Below are 21,347 nucleotides of genomic sequence, written 5' to 3' on the forward strand. Positions count from 1 at the left end.
TTCTCTACACATGCACTGTATCAGAGAGGTATTATCGGTTCAGCCGAGTAACCGGGTCAAAGATTTCAGATGTCCCAGTTCTGGGGCAATGTAAGGGCATGCTTCGGCCAGCCTTGGTTATAACTGTTCAAGGTAATTTCACCAATGTGGTGGGGTATTCAAGCAGAAAGACTTCACCCAGGGCAAGGAGGAGAGGCAGAACACGAGCCTCCAAGACAAAAACCAGGGGGCTGGATCTAAAGATGACACTGAGAACAGTCTCCTGAAAGGCAGGAGTTCTTTTCTACCCTTGGCACTCATTCACATTTAACCCCATCTGCATGGATGTTGGAAAAGACTGGTATCAGCTCCCTCTCACAATAAAGGCTCCCCCCTCCAGCAAGCTCTAGAAAGCTTTTTAAGAATAAACTTAGTCATCAAGCAGGTTTTTATGCCCCGCCCAAACTTCGGTTTTGACCCAAAAAAAAAATAGCCCTGAAGTCCTGACACTCACTTTTAAAACCACAAAAAACGAGCCATGCTCCAGTAACGTAATCACAGAGTTTTCTGGCACCTCGTCCCTTAAAAATACATCCATCTGCCTCCACGCAGGCCATCAAACTCAATCTTGTTCACAATGGATTTCCCAATTCCTGCGTGCTGGAAGGACTGCAGTGGTGCTGGCTGTGCCGGCTGGACGAGCCCTTACAGAAGCGCAGGCTGCAAACCTCACAGCTGTGTTTTCACTTAAAGAAGTTGCTCTTGAGACCGAAGCACTTCTCCTTCCACGAGCTTTTCTATTTGTGCTGCAGTTCAAAATTGCTGGAGAAAGACCCTGAGTAGAGGCTGAAGAACATGTGGTAAGGACAGGATGGGGGTTATAAAGCAGAGACCATAAGTCCTACAGGCAAAAAAGAGGAAAGACAAGGAAACTTGCTACCAGCTCAACTAGTCACCTCTCGCATTGGGTTGGGGTGGTCCTTCCCTTTTGGCTTTGCAGACAGAGAATGGTTGACCAATCTCAGCACCTCGTTACGGGACTGCTGTTGCTGCTGGCTCGAAGTCCCGAACTGGTCCTAAACTGGTTGCATCTCACCCACTGCCTCCTCAGTGAGACTCCTTCTCCCCATCCCTAAACGCACATTTTCCAGGTGAAGGTTTAAATTCTCTAGGAGGCTCCTGAGGCCGTCCCTGCTGCCCTGTGTCCTCAGCACTGCCGATCCCAAGGAGACGGAGACAAGCAGAAAGGTAAAATCAGCTGTCCCATAAGCCTGCTCCTCGGGAAAAGGGTGCTCTGATGGGGATGTCACCAGCAGCTGCTCTTCCCGCCCCACTGTCACCACTCCTGAGACATCTCAACCCCCAACCCGAAATGCAGAGCAGGCACAGGAAGGAATCAGCAATGATCATGCTGGGCACCCAGCACGCTCCGCAGCCAGCCAACCTGCACGTCCTGGAGCTCCTGGGTGTGAGATGATGGTGCTGTGTTTGACAGAAACTCCATGCTAGCCTTGCCCCCTTTCACGGGACAGAAGAACAACTGGGTGCAAATGGGCAGCAGAGCAAAGGGTGACTTATTTCTGGGGGTGAGACGACCTCTCCATTCCTGTTTTGCTTTGTCATCTCGAGGTCTCCCATGCAGAAGGGTTCTCTTACTTGCTGTAATACAACACATGATCTTGGGTTTTACTCATTCTGCACAACCCAAGCAACACAACTCTCTAATGTCTCTTCCCTCTCATGACATTAGCCCACAAATTACCTCTGTTAACAGGCTACAAGATCCATGTGTGTGGCTAAAGGACAATGTCAACCTGAAACCCAATCCAGCCTAGGAAATGGAGCTGAAACTCATTTGGGGTATTACTCTGGTCTGAATCCCTCTGCCCATTTCTATTTTACAGTCCCATAGAATCATAGAATCATAGAATGGTTTGGGTTGGAAGCGACCTTAAATATCATGTAGTTCCAACCCCCCTGCCATAGGCAGGGACACCTTCCACTAGACCAGGTTGCTCAAAGGCCCATCCAGCCTGGCCTTGGACACTTCCAGGGATGGGGCATCCACAAGTTCTCTGGGCAACCTGTTCCAGTGCCTCACCACCCTCATAGTTTACTCAAATGTTATTCTTCTCCTCTGTTGCTGCCTGCATTATACAACTGCATAAAATATATGCACAGCCAGTGAATCCCTGACATAGGGGAAGATAGCAGATAGCTTTGCGCCCTTCTTAAACTAACCTCCTAGGCCAGAGGTTCCCAGCCTGGGACCCAAAACCACTATAAGCTATTACTAAATTATCCCACAGGCTGCAGCAGGTCTTCCTCTCCAAATATCTCCCCTGGGATGCAGCAAGGACCCTGGGGTCTTCCCATCATGGGAGCAAAGTCATCAACGCGTGTTCCTTAGCACATGCAAGGGCTGCCCTGTTGCTCTCTAGTGGCCCCCAAAACCTCCACCACAGGTGGTCGGGCAGTGCAGCAAAACCAGAAAGAAGCATGGCTGGATCCTTTGCAAAGACATAGGGATGCTGTCATCAAAATGGCAAGCTGGCATCATACCCTTGGCTTTTATTTCACAGCTGCAAGTCAAAGCTGAAGAGCCTTTCTGGAAAGATGGGGCAGGAGACAACTTTCACCACTTGGCAAAAATATAAACCGCAAATGAGTTTATTTTTAAACATTCACACTTGCCTGCATCAGAGATTTCGAACACAGCATGCAATCCATGAAGAAATGGATCCAGATTTATTTAGAAAGAAGAGCTGAATACTTCCGTTCACTTTATAATTTATAAACTGGATGAGATCATTCTCTAGATACATGATTAGGAAACCACAGGACTAAAATACAGATTATACAATTGCAAAGGGTTTACATTGGTGGATTAAAAATACCTTCTTCAGAAGCTAACGAATTGTGACACCACACTGCATGCTCTAGACCACTAGGGAACTGTCAATGAAGTTAAAAGTATTTTCTACACATAGATCAATTTTAAAATAAAAGCAAAACATCACTAGGAAATGCCACATAAAAAACTGTGACACTAACAAGATACATGCCAAATTTCAATGCTTGGCTGTTTTATGTTACTCGGAGCCTGTCTCTCAGCCTCTCTTTAAAACACTCTCAGCTCTTGCACTTCTCCCAGCCTCGCCGGTGCTCTGACAAAAGACAATTTCACTGATTTCATCTTGTGCAATAACAGAGCCTTCACAAGCTTGGCTTTACCAACCTCAATAGAGACAAGAAGGTTTGGGCTGCAGAAAATTCTTGCATTTTAAGGACTGATGATGACTTACAGGCTTTACGAGGCCGCAGGGGAACAGTTAGGTCCTGACCAGGCCATATCTCCCAATGGGAGATACGGAAACTCACTTGGGAAAGCAGGAATTTGGGAGAGGAGGATGATCAAGACTCTACTAAGAGGCTAGATTGCAATCAGGAATTTGAAACAACCCCAGAGACTTGTGGAGGCAGGACTGACCCTTCTCAAAGCCATTAAAGTTGCCGGGAAGTCAAATCTCCCTGTTCATGAAGAAGCTGATGGCTGGAGGGCAGCACTTGGACACCACATACCTTATCAAAGAGCGAAAATTCCCCAGGAGAGACCAGAGGCCAACAGCCAGAGGCCAGTGGAGCAGCACAGGGACCTGTAACTGGTGTGAACAGGAACAGGCAAGAGCAGGGTCTGCTGCACAAGAAGAGAGATGGGAAATGCAGCTGCTGACACCGTACTGCCCAAGCCCATGGGCACCAGCAGCTGGTGCAGAGCCTGGAGAAGGGCAGCACGACACCAGCAACACCCGACACCGACAGCCAGGACTGAGAGAGATCCCGGGCCTCCTAATCCCTGGCTTGTCAGAAAGCTCAGGGGCTGGCAGAGCAGCAAATACATCCACCGCTTTGAAAATTCTGGAGCAAACAGACCAACCAAGTGAGTTAAAGTAACCATGAAAAAAGGGAAATATTTCTCACTATTAGCAAGGCGAGAAACTTTAAGCGTATGGCTGACGTAAAATTTCCCCTAAGCTGACAAGTGTCAGCAGCAGAACAGACAGGCGTTTCTGTGTGGCCACGGTGCCCGCAGCCTGACGGCTGGTCGTACCCGGGACCCGAGGGGACCTGCAGGACTGACACCAGCTTTTTCACAGGGTGGGCAGTATGGAAGTCCATGTATATGCCGTTTTGATCTGATGAAGGAAAGCAAATTTCCCTGATCAGAAAGGGATCCCTAAGGTGTTTCTGTCCCAAAACGGTATGTGAGAGCCTGAAAGACTTAAGAAAAGCAATCAGTGTGTTCCATGCCTGCTTTAGATGAAGAGTGACACAAGCAAGTGGAAAACCCTCTCTAAACACACTGCTTGGTATGTCGTTATTAGAGGGTACTGCAGGTAACAGGTCATTATCCCCAGCTGCTGTTATTTCAGACACCTGACAGTCATGTCTGAAAACAGGTCTCAACTTACTGACCCTAGGTTTAAGCAGCCTGAAGTTTAGCTTCACGCTTGGCCCTGCTATTTTGCGAGAGCCTGCGGTCAGTAGAGAGCAGCCTTGCAGAAGTCAGCGGCTCCCAAAGAGATGGCAGATCCAGCCACTGATGGATGTACAGCTCTGCTAAGGAACGTAATGCCACAAGGGAAACACGGCATGCGGCTTGCAGGCTGTTTCTTTAATGGAAAACAGAACAAGAACACCAGCCACGGTAAATGTTCATTTGATGAAAAGCAAGGGGACAAAGAGCCCTTCACAAAGTGCTGGATGGTTTCTGAGAGCTGCCCCAGCCTCATGCCAGCGACAGATCCCAAAGCGGTGGTTACCTGAAGGAGGACAGGACACCGCGCTGTCTTCACGTGACTTGAGCCACAGGGAGAGGCAAGGTAAGAGCTGTGGGTGCATGTGGCAAAAGGAAAAATGGTTCGGTGTCTCTTATTGCACCCGACTATAGTACAACTTTTTTTTTTTTCCTCAAGAGCCTTGGAGGATGCTGATACACATTTTACAAATCAGCCTATTTTGTGTCTTCCCTACGACTGTTTTGTGCCTTCCTGTAATGTGCCCAGTCTTTGTCATTGCTGTTGGGAGGATACACGGAGCCGAGGGCAGATCAAACACAGCAAATCCTATTTTCTTAAGTTTGTTAATGCTAACTGCTTCCCCTGCTAAGCCACTAATGGAGCTGTGAGAACCCAGGAGCACAGATTAATTCAGTGCCCAGGTACTGCCTCATGCCTGGAGGGATTTCCGTAGAGTTGGACTGGAAGACAGACGAAAGCTTGTAATACTCTCCATACCAGAGATAAACCCATTAGAATATGAACAGCCCCTGTGCCGACATGATAAGAGCTCTGCCAGGTAACAAGAGAGATCACAACAGGATTTCCAGGTTTAGTTATATCTGCAAGCCATTAAACTGGAGCTGCGACTATGAAGATGCAAAATGCCCTGATCACACCGCACTGATCTCAGTTTGACAGCCACGCCATTCTCCCCCATCCTGGGGTGCTGCTGGGAAATACCTGCCAGTCCTGAAGTCCAGTCCTAGCACTGCTGACTCGAGCTTTGCTCGTTCTCTGGGGAAGATCTGGACTCTCTTGCAGCTTGTTACGACCTGCCAGGACTGCAGGCAGCAGGCAGCTGTGCTGTGTCCTTGGCCAAACCTTCTCCTCCCACCACTGTTAGCAGCAGGGGATGGGAAGGTATCTCCTGCCATACACACTCAGCCCACTGCCTTCCATAGAGCATCTTCTCCACACACCACACGCCATAAAATGCCACCCAGCACCCTGCCATGGCAGTGCCAGCTCCCTCCTCCCCGGGCAGAGGCGGGCTGCGTGCCATGACCTCCTCTCTCTTACTTAACCAAATCTTGCAGCGTACCTAAGCACGATTGCTCAGTGCACGAGATCCAAAACTTTCCATGGACATCCTGCCCCTTCCCTGCCCATTCCCATGGATGGCAAGAGTTGCTGCCATTAGCACAACCACTGCTGGCTCCTGGGCTCCCTCAGGGACGGGCTGGCTGTGGCTCGGTTGAATTCCTCCGGCAGCAACCAGAGGAATCTGGTCACTCTTTCCTAGGGACCTCGCAGCTCCTCTGTCACAGGGAAAGAAGGAAGCAGGAGTGGATGGGGGCCAGGCAACTTGTCCCAGCGAGCCCAGAGCCCACTGGCAGCAGGACAGGCACCCTGCCCTCCAGCTAACCCACGGCCAGCCGTCTTCCTCCAGCTCCGACATGGCTGCGCTTCAGCGGGAAGCAATTTCTGCATGTAGACGCTTCGGAAAGGGCTCTGGCAAGGCTCACTCTGAAAAGGTGCGGCGTAAAATGTAAAGTATTTTTGTAGGCCAAGTTGATGTCAGAGCCCGTGAGGCTGCTGTCGATCCCCGGGTTGGAGTACGGGGGGTAGGATCAGTGATCTTCTTCCAGCATTAATGCACAGCAGGCTTTTTATAACCCTGTATTCTGCACTGTTATTTAACATATGTGAGGGGCTCGACATGGTTTATGTTCAGTAGTTGTGGTTTCCAAGCAGTACTGCGTTTCTTCATAACGAAGATACATAATATTTTAAAACTATTTTCAAAACCAGTCACAAATCTGCAATCTTTTACGTCATTCCTCCTTCCTCCTATCAAACCCAAACCATAACACGCAGTCACAGAATACCAGCAAGCTCACGTGTGAGAACTCAGCTGCAAGAAACACATGTGTGCATGCACACACGCGCACACACACAGAGGGAAACTCAAAGCTGTAATTCAGTTAAATTGGTGCAAGCTATGTTTAAGGTTTCAAAGATATCCGGGATGTAGTTCACTGTTTAGACTTGTGGGTACCAGCACGCTGTATGCGGAGAAGGAGAACCGAAGAGCTGAACCAAAGCATGAGGTATTTATTTAACAATCTGCCTCAGCAAGTGTAAGGAAATTAAAACGTTTCCTGCCCCTGGGAGTTCAGCATACTAGCAACCTGATCATGTATCATCCTAAAATCTCATCACTGCCTTCTCTTGCCAGGACTGACCCCATCCATTCCTAAAGCAAGTCACAACACAACTGGAAGTCTAATTCCCATTTTTAAGCTACACTTCCATACAGCAGAGTCGGCTGGGGCAGGGAAGTCTTAGAAAAATCTTTAGAAATCATCCTTAAAAGACAGTCTGTAAAGCACTGCTCCCTAGAAATGCCTGGCTTCTGCTGAGCATGGCAGCTCTTGCAGAGCTTTCTGGTTTTTGCAGTAGTTTTGCATAAATCAGACTTTCCAGTTTCCCAGCTTGATGGACTTGGGGCTTTGTTGGGTTAATTTTGTCTGGTCAGTCCTGGAATTGGAGTTGTCCATAACCAAAGTGGTAAGTTTTAAAGGCAGAAACCAACACCATATTTTACAGAGACAGTCAAGTTCTTAAAATTAGTTATTTATTCCAACAATATTAAAAGGAGGCACACCACTTTCTCAGTCATTTTTCCATTCGTAGTATTTTGTTTTGTTTTTTTAAACCCATGAGCCTAATCCTTAATTTCTCTATGGAAAAGCTGGAAGAAAAAGATCACACGGACGAAGGGTCAGCCTCCTAGAGCTAGTGCTTTAGTACTGCACTCGCTCACCCTTTGGAGAGGTTACTGGGTTTGTTGCTGAGATTTTTTTTTTTTTAAAATACACTCTGAAAGTAAATAAATAAATAAAAATATCTCCAGGCATCAGTATTAGCTTGTGAAGGAGACCCAGACAACACACAGGAGGCTAGAAAGGAGCCAGTAAATTCTAAGGGTGTAGAACAGGAGAGAGGATTAAGCCTGGTGATTAAATTAGGCGATGCATGAATACATTCCAATGCGCAACATCACTCAAGCACTGGACAAAACATATGGCAACAATGGAAAGTGCTGCCCATGAGGTCACTTTTAATATGATTAGCCATGGACGCCTGAAAGGAGATCTCCCAAGTACCGGCGTGCTAACCCTCCTTTGTGCAGGGTGGAGAAGCACCCTCTGAAAGCCTTTGAGGCTCCGCGAACCCCGCACAAACGACTGCTGTGTGTTAAGGGATGTGCCCAAGTCCATTGAAAGCAGGACAAAAAAAAAATCAGCCTTGAGGCTGGGCAAGCGCGCTGAGAGTGGCTTTTGTTCCCCACTCGCAGGGCACCAGCGGGAGCCGTCCCCAGGGTGTCCTCCCTGACAGCTGGGTCACCCCACGGGCTCTCCTGTTCCGCTTGGACTTTTCAACTCCGCTGGCCCGCATTCACCGGCACGGCTCGCCTCTTTGAAGGGGGAGAAAGCGCCTCATCCATCACTGACACGAAGGGAGTTAATTCACTTCTTTACAACTGGAAAGGCTTTTGCTGTGAGCAGGAGGGATCGCAGGAAGAGTAATGAAATCCAAAAGGGAGCCAAATGATGCTTTCCTCTGCTAGACGCCAGTGCTGGCAGCGCTTGCTGCTGGCACGGCCCGTGGTGGGTGAAAGGAGACTCTTTTGTGGTATGCCATTAGCTACTTCCAAGGCCTCAGTTCATGTTTACCACAGCCACTGTGTTACTTCACTTGGTATTTTTTTCCAGTCCTGTTGATCGTACTGCAGAACTGACCGAGTCCGTTTGGAAGCCTTGCTCACAGAAAGCAGAAACAAATTGCTTTTCAAAAGGACTATGTTTTTTTTTCTTCCCTAAACCAAACCTCACACTGCTTTCCATAAACCCAACCTAAGGCTGAAATACCCACTTAAAGCTGAAGAGCAAAGGTACCTGCTAGGCTTTGCCCACTCTGGTTATCGCCCAGCCATGCCACTCGCCCCCAGCGCGGCGGCGATGCCACCAGCCGTGGGAGCACCGAGCTATGCTGCCCAGACCGCACTAGAGGGCATCTCGCACCCCGGCACTTCTCTGCACCACGCAGCTGCGTCGAGTAAAACCCCATTACAACAGCAGCCAGCAGGTTGTCTTGTCAACTGTAATGAGAAGAAACACTTGATGACATTAAAGATAATCTTGTGTGAGTCACTTTGCATGACTACCTTGCTGTAATCAGGTGAGCCCTTCAGACTGCTGAACTCTACCCCAGAGGACCTTGGCACGCTCGGCCAAGGTCCTTGCAAGGTTTCTGCAGGCCTTTAGTATTTCAGATTCCAGGCAATGACTAATCAGGGACACGTGAGAGACAGGCCCAACGGCAAACTTCTTCCACACACTTTGTATCTGCACGGCTGGGTGGGTGAAAGTCATGGAGACAATCCCAGGAGGAACTCGCTCTGGCTACACAGGTCCCAGCAGCTACAAAGGCTCAGTGACAAAGCAACAACAAACATGGCACAGGACCACTACCAGCTGAGCTCCTGCTGTTGCCAGGAAAAGGAGAGGATCATCTCCTAAAGCCCTTTCCAGCTTTGCATTTCCAGGATGCCATAACTGCAGCTCAAGCCTTGAGACAGCACATCCCAGGCACTGCACTGCCACAGATGACATTCAGCAAGCCGTGAAATGCCTACCCTCTCATACCAAAGAGTCACCTTGGACCGTTCTAATAGAGCTCATAGACTCTCATGGGATCTGCCAAGACTGAAGATCAAGCCAGTTTCTAATGAGACAAGGAAGACCAGGCAGCTGCACGCTAGTTCTAAAAACATTTGGAGCAGCAGCTCCGTGAAGGAGGTAAGATTTTTTTATTTTAGACAAACAAAAAAACCTTTCCCCAAACATAACTCTTTCAAAATGAAAATTAATGAGGGTTGGGAGAAACGCCTGTGGTGGCACCCATTTCTTGGCTGTTTAAGCTCTTTTCAGCAAGTCTTCCTCCTTTGAATTGTATTTTGTGCCCATCGCTATGCTACCACTATTACAAAGGTTACTTGTAGCAAAAACACTGATCCTCAGTGCTGGGTTCAAAGCAAGCTACAGACCTACCAAACAGCAAGAGCAAGGATGAACCAGGCCTGGCAGCATACCAAGCCAAAGCTGTGCAAGAAACCCACCAGCCCAAAGGAGTCAGTTGTAGAAGCTGCCAGCCTTTCAACAATTTTCCTGAAGGGATGAAGCCCAGATGACGTTACTTTGCCCAACTGCTTGGTGGTTAGGACACGTCCTCTCTTTCCTGCAGTGCTCAGCTGCAGATGGTAGCTGTGAACTCAAAAGAAAGAAGGTCATCAAGTTCACCCTGAGGAGTAGCTGTTTCTCCCTACAAAGTGGGCACACAAGGGCAGGTTTAACACACCTCCACCTGCTGGATTTCTTCATCCCAAGAAGCATGTACAACATCCTGTTGGTCCTGGCATGTGGAGACCACCTGGCTTCTGTGCTGGGCCTGACCTATGGAAACTCCATTTAGATACCATATTTCTATCTGGCCTCTCTCAGTATTCATTGTCTGCTCTAGATTTTATCTTAAAACTCCTGGGACAGTGAGCAATAGCATTCTCTAGCATGGAGAACCTTGGAGGGTTTAATACTGTTTTGCACTCTTTTAAGAAAAGACACACCTGTCTGCTATCTCAGCTGGCTGCAACAGCACCATGTTCATGGTCTTTAAACTGGTTTCAAGGAACCTGTACAAATGCTTGAGGATTTGAAAAGAGATGACCACACTGCACACGGATTTCAAGGTTGGTCGCCTGCGTAAAGGCTATTTGACAGCAGCACCCCTTGGCACCATGTTATGGATCCATCAATACATCTACCTCTTACTGCTACCTAAACATGAGAAACCAGTAACTCCCTGGCTCATTTAACCACCTTTATGTTACCCACTGGCTTATTTAAAAAAAACCCAAACCTAAAGAGCAAGGCAATGCGAGCACAGCATTAAAGACTATCAACCCTCACTTTCAGTAATGTTTGAAAATAATAAAAAACAGAGAGCTGAAGTGAAAATTCAAAACCTCAAAGTAATTTCAACCATACATACATGAGAAGGGAAAAGTTTATACATGATGCAACAGAAAAAATGACTCACTTTCCAAAATGCCAAAGCCTGTTTTAGTTCATTCTGTCTTCTATACCTGCTAAACACATCACCAACATAGAAATCATTTAATAAATTGCATTTTTTAAAATCCCATTTTAGCTATTCAAGCATTTTATTTCCTAGTATTGTGGGTCAGGTTCTACTCTAACATGCTAATCAGAAGTAAAGTGCTAGCTGGATCAATGGGGTTTCTTCTCAGAAAAACAAGGAGAGCCTTGAGATTAAAACAGAGACCTTGAAATTGAGGTGAAACTGCAGCCTTAAAGCTAATGCAAAACCTCCTGTTGATTCATGGGGCTGAGAATTTCTCAGTCGGAGGGCTGATCTCAGCATTGCCATGAGACACCCAATAAGCTACAGCTCCGCAGTCCCCCAGGGTAGTGATTTTGCATGGCTGGTTTCTTCCAAATGTCTGAAGTCTCTCAAACCACTCTAATTCAACAAATTCTTGAGGCTACTTTCTCACTCTCTCTTGCTTAGTTTTCAAGTGACCATCAATCTAACGGTAGCCCATCACAGACGGGCAATGGACTGTAGCCAACTCAGCTGGTAACTAATTAGCACAAATGCAATGTATCTGCTACCAGCCTAGACCCAAACTGGAGAATGCATTCCCTTCAGAGGGCAAAGTTTAATACTCCTGTCAGGTTTTAAGGCGTTGACAATGCAACAACTTGTGAATACGTATCTCTGGGGAGAGATGGGTATTTGTGTCTCAAGATGGGAGCAGGAAGCAACAGGGAATCACAGTGTCTCCCACAACCAAACACAGTGCTGCACAAAGAAGGAGCACATTCAGGGAGGAGATCTTTCTCAAATCTTGAGTATGGACAAATCTCAGAAACAAAGTGCAACGTGAACCACCAGCCTTATCTGGGATGTCATGCCTCATGCTCCCATTTTACGCAATTACATATTCAGGGGAAATCTACACTCTGAATTATGCTCATATGCTTGAACAACTTCCTTATTACCATATGAAGATGTACAGAAGGGCAAGATAAATGATCTAGACTACTAAAGACAGCTTCAAATCCACTTGCTTTCAAAACAAAACCAAGAGGTTGCTCAACAAAATGTACTCCCAGTGAATCACTGCAAACTTTAGCAGGGCATTTAATTTCAGGAGACATGGGCTTGAACTTGGAATGTTTAAAGATAAACGGGAAAGTGGACTTCAGCAGCCACTGGCTTACTCAGATGGGGCAAGATCAGCTCCGTCCTCAGCTCAGCTGCTGGGATCTTGACTAAGACTCTTGTAGCCTCATTTCAGAGGGCTGTGGAAACCACAGGTGCTCTCTGAGTTTCTTTGTACTTCAGCATCCGTATGCTATGGATGAGAAAAGATAAAACATCCCAGGACTCAGAAGGAATGATCATGCCCAGAGACACCTGATAAAATGAGTTGTGGTCATGGAAAGCAAGAATTTTTCCCCTGCTCTCACTTTGGAATTGAAATGAGAAATCACAGAACTGCAATGTCTGAATCTTTCATCCCCTTCCAAACGTTGTCTTTTGTCATTATACAATTAGCCTTTCTTCCATTTACTGTTAGGTGAAACAGAAGTGGCTCTGACAAAGAGCTGCTACATCTTCACCTATGGCAGACTGATCACATTTGAAGTTACATCACTCAACACGCAGTGACTACATCTAAAGAGAATGATGGATTAGCCATGCAGTCAGCTATAATTAATACCTGAAAAAAACCCTTGTCAAGTCTCTGTTCAAATACGTGATAAACGGAATCTGAAACAACAAGAGACTTTCTGATGACGTCTGTTCATCGCCAGGGAAGAAAAACACCATTAACTGGAGGGCAAGACTCTCAGAGCAAGGATAGTTTCCTCAGTAGAAAATGTAAAATAAGAATTTCCTCCCAGCACTCACCCCATATGCACCTCTACACAAACACATGTTTTCCTGGGTTTTATCTGTCTTGCCATCAGAGACACTGAAGAACCAGTTTGTTTCTGCTTCACTGAGAACCAGTTTTTCCATCCTGAATCTTTTTCAATAGAACCAGCAGAAGCCACTATGTCTCTCCCTACCAACCTCAAAAATGCCAGTGAGTGGCTTGCTCAGCACTGAATTCTGTTCACCTTAGCTATCAGCTTCACGTTTGGGACACATTCCATCACACTAAGCCACCACCTGCCACAGATGCCCTCTCTTTCCCCTAGAGATGCTATTTGGCGCTGTCTGAGGTCCCTATGAGCAAGTGACCCCAGGCTGCCTATCGTACAAGCACGGGCAAGACCCATCTGTGTCCAGTTAGTCCAGGAAACCAAGAGATGTCTACTTCATGCGTGAATTTGGAGTACCTGCAAACACCTTCAACGCTACTTGCAGGTCAGCATGTGATGACTGCCAGCTCACCCCCCTTCTACAACAGCTGATCACCAACTGGATTCAAACGATAGAAAAAGCCAAGCAATTTGGAAGGTATGATAAAGCACTGTCCACTGCAACTCTGTCCTGTTCAAGCAAGAGAGACTTCTATGGGACAGCAGCACACTGGCTTGGTCCTGGCACACGTAGGCAAAGACTGAGAACTGAAAGGACCGGGGAGAGAGACCACTTGCGAAACATGTTGATTGCTTCTGCGTTGCAGAGAAGTGCTGGCTACAGTTCAGCCCTTCGTGCTCATGTCGCTTGTTTCTCTGCTCTGTGCCCTGAGAAGTACCTGCTGGGGAACTGGGATAAAAAAACCTGACCTTAACTGGGCCAGCAATAAACAGCAGAAACAAAAAAGCACCAATTCTTATTCAATAGCTGTCCGTAATAAACGTGAGAGGAAGAGAACGGTCAGCGTTGGCCTAAGGCACTGGATTTGGCCTGGGAATCAGGAAAAGGCTGTCCTGCCAGCTCTGCCACTGACTCACCGCGTGAGCTCAGGCAACTGCTTCACCTCTTCATGCTGTTCACATCGCCTGGAAGGATGGAGCCGGCCTCCCCTCTGATACTTGCTTTGAGGCTGGCAGATGAAAGAAGCTATTGCTGTGACAGACAGCATCTCAAAATTAAAGCATAAGACCCCTTCTTTTTGGAGGATTTTTTGAGCTTGCAGGTCTATGGTAGATTTAATAAAACTCAAGAGTTAAGCTGTGTTTGTTTAGAAGAAAAACACTTGTACATGACCGGAAAACTTGAATATCTGAGCTAGTGGCTGGAATACTTACTCCAGGAAGAATAAAGTCATAACCCACTCTTGCATTACTGATGGTAAATTAATGCCAGAGCACCACTGTGTGGGGAGCTCCTTCCCGGCCGTGTTTGCCCAGACATCTGGCTGCGGTGGCTCCCAGCACAACACTCTACAGCCGAGCCCTGTGCTCCAGCGTCCGACTCCCCCCTCCTGCCGGAGCCAGCTCGACCACTTCACCACCTGCTCCTGCTGGGACACAGCTGCTCAGCTCTAAAAGAACGATCGGGGAACGGCGGGACATGTGCGAGAACATCAATCCTACTCACACCCCTGGGAGGACTTCATTAAAATCCCAGGGCAAAAGATTAGATTCTGAGGGCTTTCCACTCAAAATCCTAATTTAATCAAAATATTTAAAAACCTACTGGCAATGCAAACATCTCCATGCAAGCAGAGAGATGCTCAGCCAACACAGCCCCCCTCCATAACAAGATCCCGCAATCTCTCCTTCCTCCGCACATCCTCAGTGCATACGCAAACTGCCCGACCCGAGTTGTTAGCTGTTCCTGACGACAATGATGACATTTCATATTTGCCTGCAAAGTACCACGTTCCCCTGTGGTACTGTAGGAAAGAGATTTCAAAAATCATTCCTACTTCGCTAACGCACCTTTGCAAATGCATTTTGATTACTCCTGCGGGGAAGAGCAGTATCCCCCAGTAGAAAGCTGTGGTCTTGGATGCTCATTTTGACATATTAACTGGGGCTATGCAAAATACATAAAATCCCCAAAGGAAATTAATCTCCAAATACATCCAACATCCCCCCAGCTGCCTTATGTATCACACAGTATAAGCAACTGTCTATAATGATTGTATAGCACCTGCTGTCCCCATTCTGGGTATCAGTGATGTCTCTTTAACCAGACATCAAAGAGAAGGAACAGACAATAGTGGAATTGTGATAGGAAGTGAATAGTGAAAGCTCCTTGTCGGTCTGCATTTCCATTTATCTTACAGCACCATACGTACAGCCCACCCTGCCTCTGCTGTCACGTTCACGCACTGTTGCTGTAACGGCCGCTTTCCGGAGGTATCATGGCAGTTTTCAGGATTTTATAAATGGGCCTTTTGGATTTTCTCTTGGGCCAAAGCAAGTGCCAAAGCAGGTACACACCTCAACCTACCCTGAGAGAACCAGATCTGAGAGGTACCAATGTCACATCCTAGGCGACGAGCACCAGGACTTTCTCTTTGAGACTGGCCAAAACCCCAACCAAGTAACGCTCCCCGGAGAGATGCAGCCAAGAGTCAGGGGTTGGAGCAAAGCCATTTACTCCTCCCTAGAAAGGTGTGCGCACTGAGAGCGTGCAGGGGTAGCACACACAGCAACCATGGCTAGAAAATCTAAGCATCACACCAGGGAGTACTCAAGCCAGGATGGCCTTCCTGCCCCAACAGCATTTTAAGACATAAATTCAGATCATGCTATTAGGGAAAATATAGGCACATTCAGTTAACTGAAGTCTATACAAGATTATAGCCCTTTGCTGTCCCATCTAAACAGTTCTTCTAACCTGAAGCCCCTTCCATTCATATACGAATATATTGTATTTTGCACATGATGACTGTTTAACCGGGGTAGAAACATTTACTACTTCCACAGAGCAAGAAAAGGAGAAGACCTGAACGTTTACTATACAGATATGAGGCAGGAAATATGACAAAACAATTTCCCATAATTATTTCCAGCAGTTATTCATATTGGAAAATTTTAATGGTAATAGTAATTAATCTCTGGCTCTTGAGATTTCCAATTAAACAGCATTAGCAGGAGCTACTGTCTAAAAATACGTGTTGCTGTCCTATCCCATTAGCCACAACTAAATACGAAATTTACCAACATACAATGGCACATCCTGCACGTACAATGCCCTTCCTCCTCGTTTTCCCTGTGTGGATGGCTTGAGTCAACTTCTCAGAGCTGTTTGCATCAAGTAGGCAGAGGCAATTCTGAGAGCTTCAAAAACTATACAGAGCTGGTTAATATAGCCAGTATGCCATACACCTGGGTGTTTTGGAGCTGGTATTCTGCAGACGTTCTGGTGTTTGGAGTGCTTGTTTCCCTATGTTTCCTGCAGCAGCAATACTCTATTACTTCAGGAGTCCCACCAACCTTAATTAAATAAAGCTGTTCTCAAAGATCCCTTATTTCCTTATCACCAGCAGCCACTGGACAGGACCATAGGTAAGGTCTCCAGCATGATGCAGAGGTACAACAATACAATTTTAACTATCTTTAAGTTATTCAAAACAATAGAAACCCACAGGGAAAAGCAACCCTTGCTCAGATGACAAGGCAGTGACACGGCACACAGGCTGGGACCAAGCAGAAGCGAGACCATTTCACTAGCAATTCAACCTTTAAATTTGCATAACATTCTCATCTTTGCCTTCTAATCCTTTTTTTCTTCCCTTTTCGCACACACCTGCAAAGCTGAATGTCTGTTGCGCAGAAAACAAGGAGAGGAGCTATTCTAGCAAACAATTCAATGCCATTAACCAGTCTAACGCAAATGCACTTTGGGTTATTCTCACAGTGAACTTTGGTCAATGCCAATGTTTCGAGCACCCAGGTGTAAGTGCACTGGCAAAGGCAGAATCACCGGCACAACAAAAGCCACCGCTCAGCTCACAGACAGTTGTCATAGAGACAGATCAGCATCCTGGGGTATTCTCATTTTAAATACGCACAGAAATCCTTTTTAACCTGTCTTCTTGTAGGCATCTGTCCTCGTGATTCATTTATAAACTGCTGAGGCCAAAAAGAGAACCATTTATCAGCAGGTCTCCTCTAGGCAGGCTTGAGCTAAGGAGCTTTTCTGCAAACTTGATGGTTTTTGTTGAAAGCAAGTTTCTATTTGATTCTCTGGCTAGTGTTTCTAAAAGCTGTGGTTTGGGGAAGTGATCCAGCCTCAAAGTAACCTGGCCAGGAAAAAAAAGGAAAGCTGTGGGTCGTGCTCACTTTGGTTTTTAAACCAGGTCAGATCCCTGCTCCAATTTATAGTGCGGGCGCACCAAGAGCTGTGAGGGGACAGCACAGGGGTGGCATTTCATGGTCCAGGGCAGGAAGGAGGCTGGGGGGGGGAAGACAATATTGTAAATATCTGAACACTTTTTCTCAAAGCCACAGTACGAGGCACTTCTTGTCTTTACATCTAAAAGGTGCAGCTCCAAATGAGAAGGAAAAGAAATACATTAATCTCTGTCTGTGTGGACAAAGTTTTGTAAGCTCTTTAGCCGCTGAAGGGACAAAGACTTTAAACCTCTAGAACTCAGTGCTCAGCTGCCTTCTGGAGCTAGGAAGCTGGCAGGCAGCACAGGAAACCATGTTCTACGGAAAAAGCCCCAGAAGGGGCCTATGGGGACAGCGAGAGCCCATGGAGTGACAGATGCGTGGCTCTGGTTGCAAAGATGGTCCACAGACCCAAGGTCCAATGCAGCAGGATTCCCCTACAGTCCTCTACAGAGGCACGAAAGGAACTGGGGGGGAGGGGGAGAGTGGCAGGTATGTAGGTTGCCATGGCCAGGACCGAACTGAGGCAGGAATTCAAAATTACACAGCCCCAAAGAGACACATATATACTGACACTGAATCCACAAATCCTGAGCTTTCAAGACCATGTGCTACCTCTGTAATTTGTCTCAAGGTCTTCTGTGTGACACAGATATGTAACTCCCATGTTATTAAAAAAAAAAAATATATATATATATTCTTCATCCATTGAGCTACAGAGATTACTGCTTCTAAAATTACTGCTAAAAGATAAAATCATGGCAAGCAGATGCCACTCTCACAGTAGGTCATAAAAATTCAGCAGCGCCATCCAAACAGGAAACATACCCCTCACCACGGCACGGCCAGCCTGACACTGCTGGATCTTACTGGAGCCATCCTGTGTCGGGTGTAAGGGGTTCCCTGGCCAACCAGTACTTCTGCTATTATAAAGATACACCCATGAATGGCTTCATTTGAGAGACGTTCTTAGTTTCGGGGAATAAATCCCAAATTATACAGATGCTATGGGGGAGATTCCAAAGGGGAAACTGAGGCTGGCAGGGAGACCACCAGCCCAAGGCTACCACGGCCAGTGGCAAAGCAGGACAAGAGCTTCTTCCTCCAGTGATTTTCTTAATACCGACAGGAAGCACCAGAGCACGTCACACTGAAAAATGGCAGGGTGGAAGTAAGCAAAAAAAGTCATCACTGTTCCATCAGGAGTGATCCCAAGGTAGAAACTCTCAAACATAATGCAATGTATAGGAAGAGGGCTCACATCCCTTGGGAAAAAAAAGCACAGGAGTCATCCATGCCCAGCCACCCCCTCCCTTAAGATTGTGGGATGATCATTTCCTTTGCTCACATATTTATTTGGAATCTGATAATTCATTGCCCCTAGTTTCCTGCTGGAGTTTGTCTTCCATTGTTCAGGATTTACATTACTCAACAGGAAATCAGTGAGAGGTCCAGCGATTAGAAAGGTGTGTTTCCCATTCGGACCCACCCTTGCTTGCTTGCCTGGGGCTGGAAGTCAGACCCAGCGCACAACTGCGTCTGTGGGAACTCAGGGAAGTGGGGGAGCAAAGACTGATCTCCTTCTATTAAAAGCTACAGATTGCTTTGCCTGGCCATACGCTGCTGGCCATGTCCACACACCCATCCCTCACATACTGTTCGTACTCAGGCCTTACAGTAACCGCTTTCTCCATGCACTGGGGAGGGTGTAGTTTATCAAAATGCAACTATCAAGGCAGTACTTGAAAAGAGTAAGTATGGTGAAAGTGTCCCTTGAACTAAAATACACTTCTTTTTCCAAGAACATTACTTTTGCTGTGACACTCTTGCCAGGGGAGAGATTCTGCGCAGCATAAAGTGCCACTTGTGAGATATAATTCAGTTTATCATGTTGGTCGAGTAGGCCGAGTAGGAATCAGCCCTCTCTGGTGCCCATAGCAGTGGCTTTTAACCCTGATCTCACAAATGATGCTCCAATACGTTCTCTTTAACGGCTCCTTTGTAACAGCACAGAGCAAAACAAAACACCACTAACCTTTTACAGGGTATCACTGAAACAGAATGCCTTCCTAGCCAAATCCTCCCATTGAAAATGTCACAGCTGTTTTAAAACATACTTTCCCTGAGGTTAGTTTGATAACAGGTACTCAACTCAGGCACATATGGTGACCGCTCAGCTCTACACTGTAAGTGACTTGTGTAATGCAGCTGGTGACCTTTCTGGGCCAGAGCTCCCAGTCACTGTGGACTGTTGTTCCAACCCAGACATCTCCAAGGCTTCCCAGTTAGCTCATCTAGTGCAAAGGTTGGGGGTTTTTATGTTTCTCTAGCATTCAGAGTGTGCTTGGGAACAAAAGCCCAGCTTACTAGCCATTGTACAATAAACCTCAGAGGGAAGCCTTTGTTCCAAAAGAGGTTTAAGCAAACTCTGCAGGATTTCAAAGTGGGAGTCTGATTTCCAAAAATTATTTGAATACAATTTTAAGAATGATTATTTCCTTTGAGCAAGGAGGGATGTTGAGGAAATACCCTTGCTCCAGGCTCACCTATGTGTGTCTAACCAGTCCTCTAAGTCCCCCTACAACAGAGGTAGGCAAGATAGCCTTAGACACCACATTTCCTACACCAGAAATTTTATCCGAATGTATAACCCCAATCTCGTCTACTGAAATTCAAGATACAGATGTCTCATCCTGTCCATCTTAGACATGGGGAACAGAACATTGCCTCCTCTTCACAGCTTTGACAGACTAAGCCACGTGCTCTGTCGGGGAAGGTCACAGATTACAGACACTCATTGCTCTTCTGCTCTGCAATGATTTCTCTAAAATTAGACTTTCCTGCAACTGGAGACAACACCACAACACCGAGTAAAATCGAAGGGTTACAACATACCTTTTACATACAATAGTGCTGTTTACACATCTCAGTACGCTAGCTTCTTTCTCAGCAATATCCTTATGTTGACTCATGCCCATTTTGCAAAATGAAACAATGGAGCTTCCTTATATTAAGAGATTATTTTGTCTCCTGCTCAGGAAGGCCACTGGGTTCTATCAATTACTGGAACCTCGTATCCACAAAAACTGTCAGAAGCCACCTCAGAGCAGCTGAACCTCAAATGCAAAAGTATTTTTGCTGTGATAGTCTAAAATATCTGGATCTACTTGTAAAATAGAAATGACACATACCACAACTGATACAGATTATTTAAATCACCCCAGACAGAAAACCTCCTCACTAGCATTTCTTTCTCTGAAACACACCCAATGCTTATAAGTATTAGCTTAGATAACATTTAGTCATTTTCCCTGCCCAGAGAACTGCTTTGAAAGCTGTGGAAAACATGAGTATTGCAAGCACAGAAATAAATGTGGAGGATGAGCCTTTCACAGTGAAACATGCACTAAGGATATCTGAACTGCTTGATAATGAATGACACCGTCATGATTTGTTTCACTGTGTAAGTTACTTACACACTCCACCAGGGTCTTAGGATTTTGAAAAATGTTGGAAAATGGATGACTCCTTAAAAAACAGGAACTTTTTTCTTTTGATCCTGCTTTACTTAGTGCTTTTGGTACATAATTTCATGCCGCTTTTAAGAAGACATTGGCACACAAACCTGCCTTCCTATTCCAGCCTGACTTTCCCCTTGGAGTTTTTAGGCTGATCAGGAAATCCACAACGTGAAATTCCTTCACTGGAGTAGGAGCCCCTTACAGGGGCTGGATTTACTCACCTGGTCTAAGCGCAGAGCACCATCGATGAAGCGCTGTTTACGGAGGTGCTGGGCGATTCGATGCAGGTTCAGCACAGCTTGCTGGATCTCAGCTATTGAGTGCTGAGGGGAGACAGGGGGAAGTTCTTCAGGTGAGAACACCTTCCCAGGGCTTTCAATCATACTCTGTGCATGGTCATAGCTTAGCTTCACGCAGGAACAGATGACTGTCCGCCCAAACCATTCATCAAGGATCTGCAAAATTGGAAAGCGTAAATAGATCTGAGGACTTATTCTTCCAGTGCACAGAAGCTTGGGAAGTTGTACAAACCCTGGAAGGAATGACACCAGACCTCATCACTGACCATGAACTTCAAGTGAAGATCTTCTCATACTGAGGCCACCAGAAGGCCTTTTGCCCATATAGATTCTCTAGTGTCTAATAACATGTATATGCATAATAGAGAC

The 21,347-nt window shown here is 46.4% G+C and overlaps 1 protein-coding gene across 3 annotated transcripts in view; it reads right to left on the minus strand.

The window, feature by feature from the left end:
* DIS3L2 (DIS3 like 3'-5' exoribonuclease 2) overlaps nucleotides 1–21,347 on the minus strand; it is a 195,979-nt gene that overhangs the window by 45,621 nt on the left and 129,011 nt on the right. For all 3 annotated transcript variants that reach the window (XM_075507035.1, XM_075507032.1, XM_075507033.1), the window contains one exon: nucleotides 20,901–21,134. In XM_075507035.1, the coding sequence (XP_075363150.1) occupies nucleotides 20,901–21,134 (234 nt within the window). The remainder of the gene's footprint in view (nucleotides 1–20,900; nucleotides 21,135–21,347) is intronic.

Source organism: Mycteria americana, chromosome 7 (assembly GCF_035582795.1).
Source record: "Mycteria americana isolate JAX WOST 10 ecotype Jacksonville Zoo and Gardens chromosome 7, USCA_MyAme_1.0, whole genome shotgun sequence".
Taxonomy (NCBI): domain Eukaryota; kingdom Metazoa; phylum Chordata; class Aves; order Ciconiiformes; family Ciconiidae; genus Mycteria; species Mycteria americana.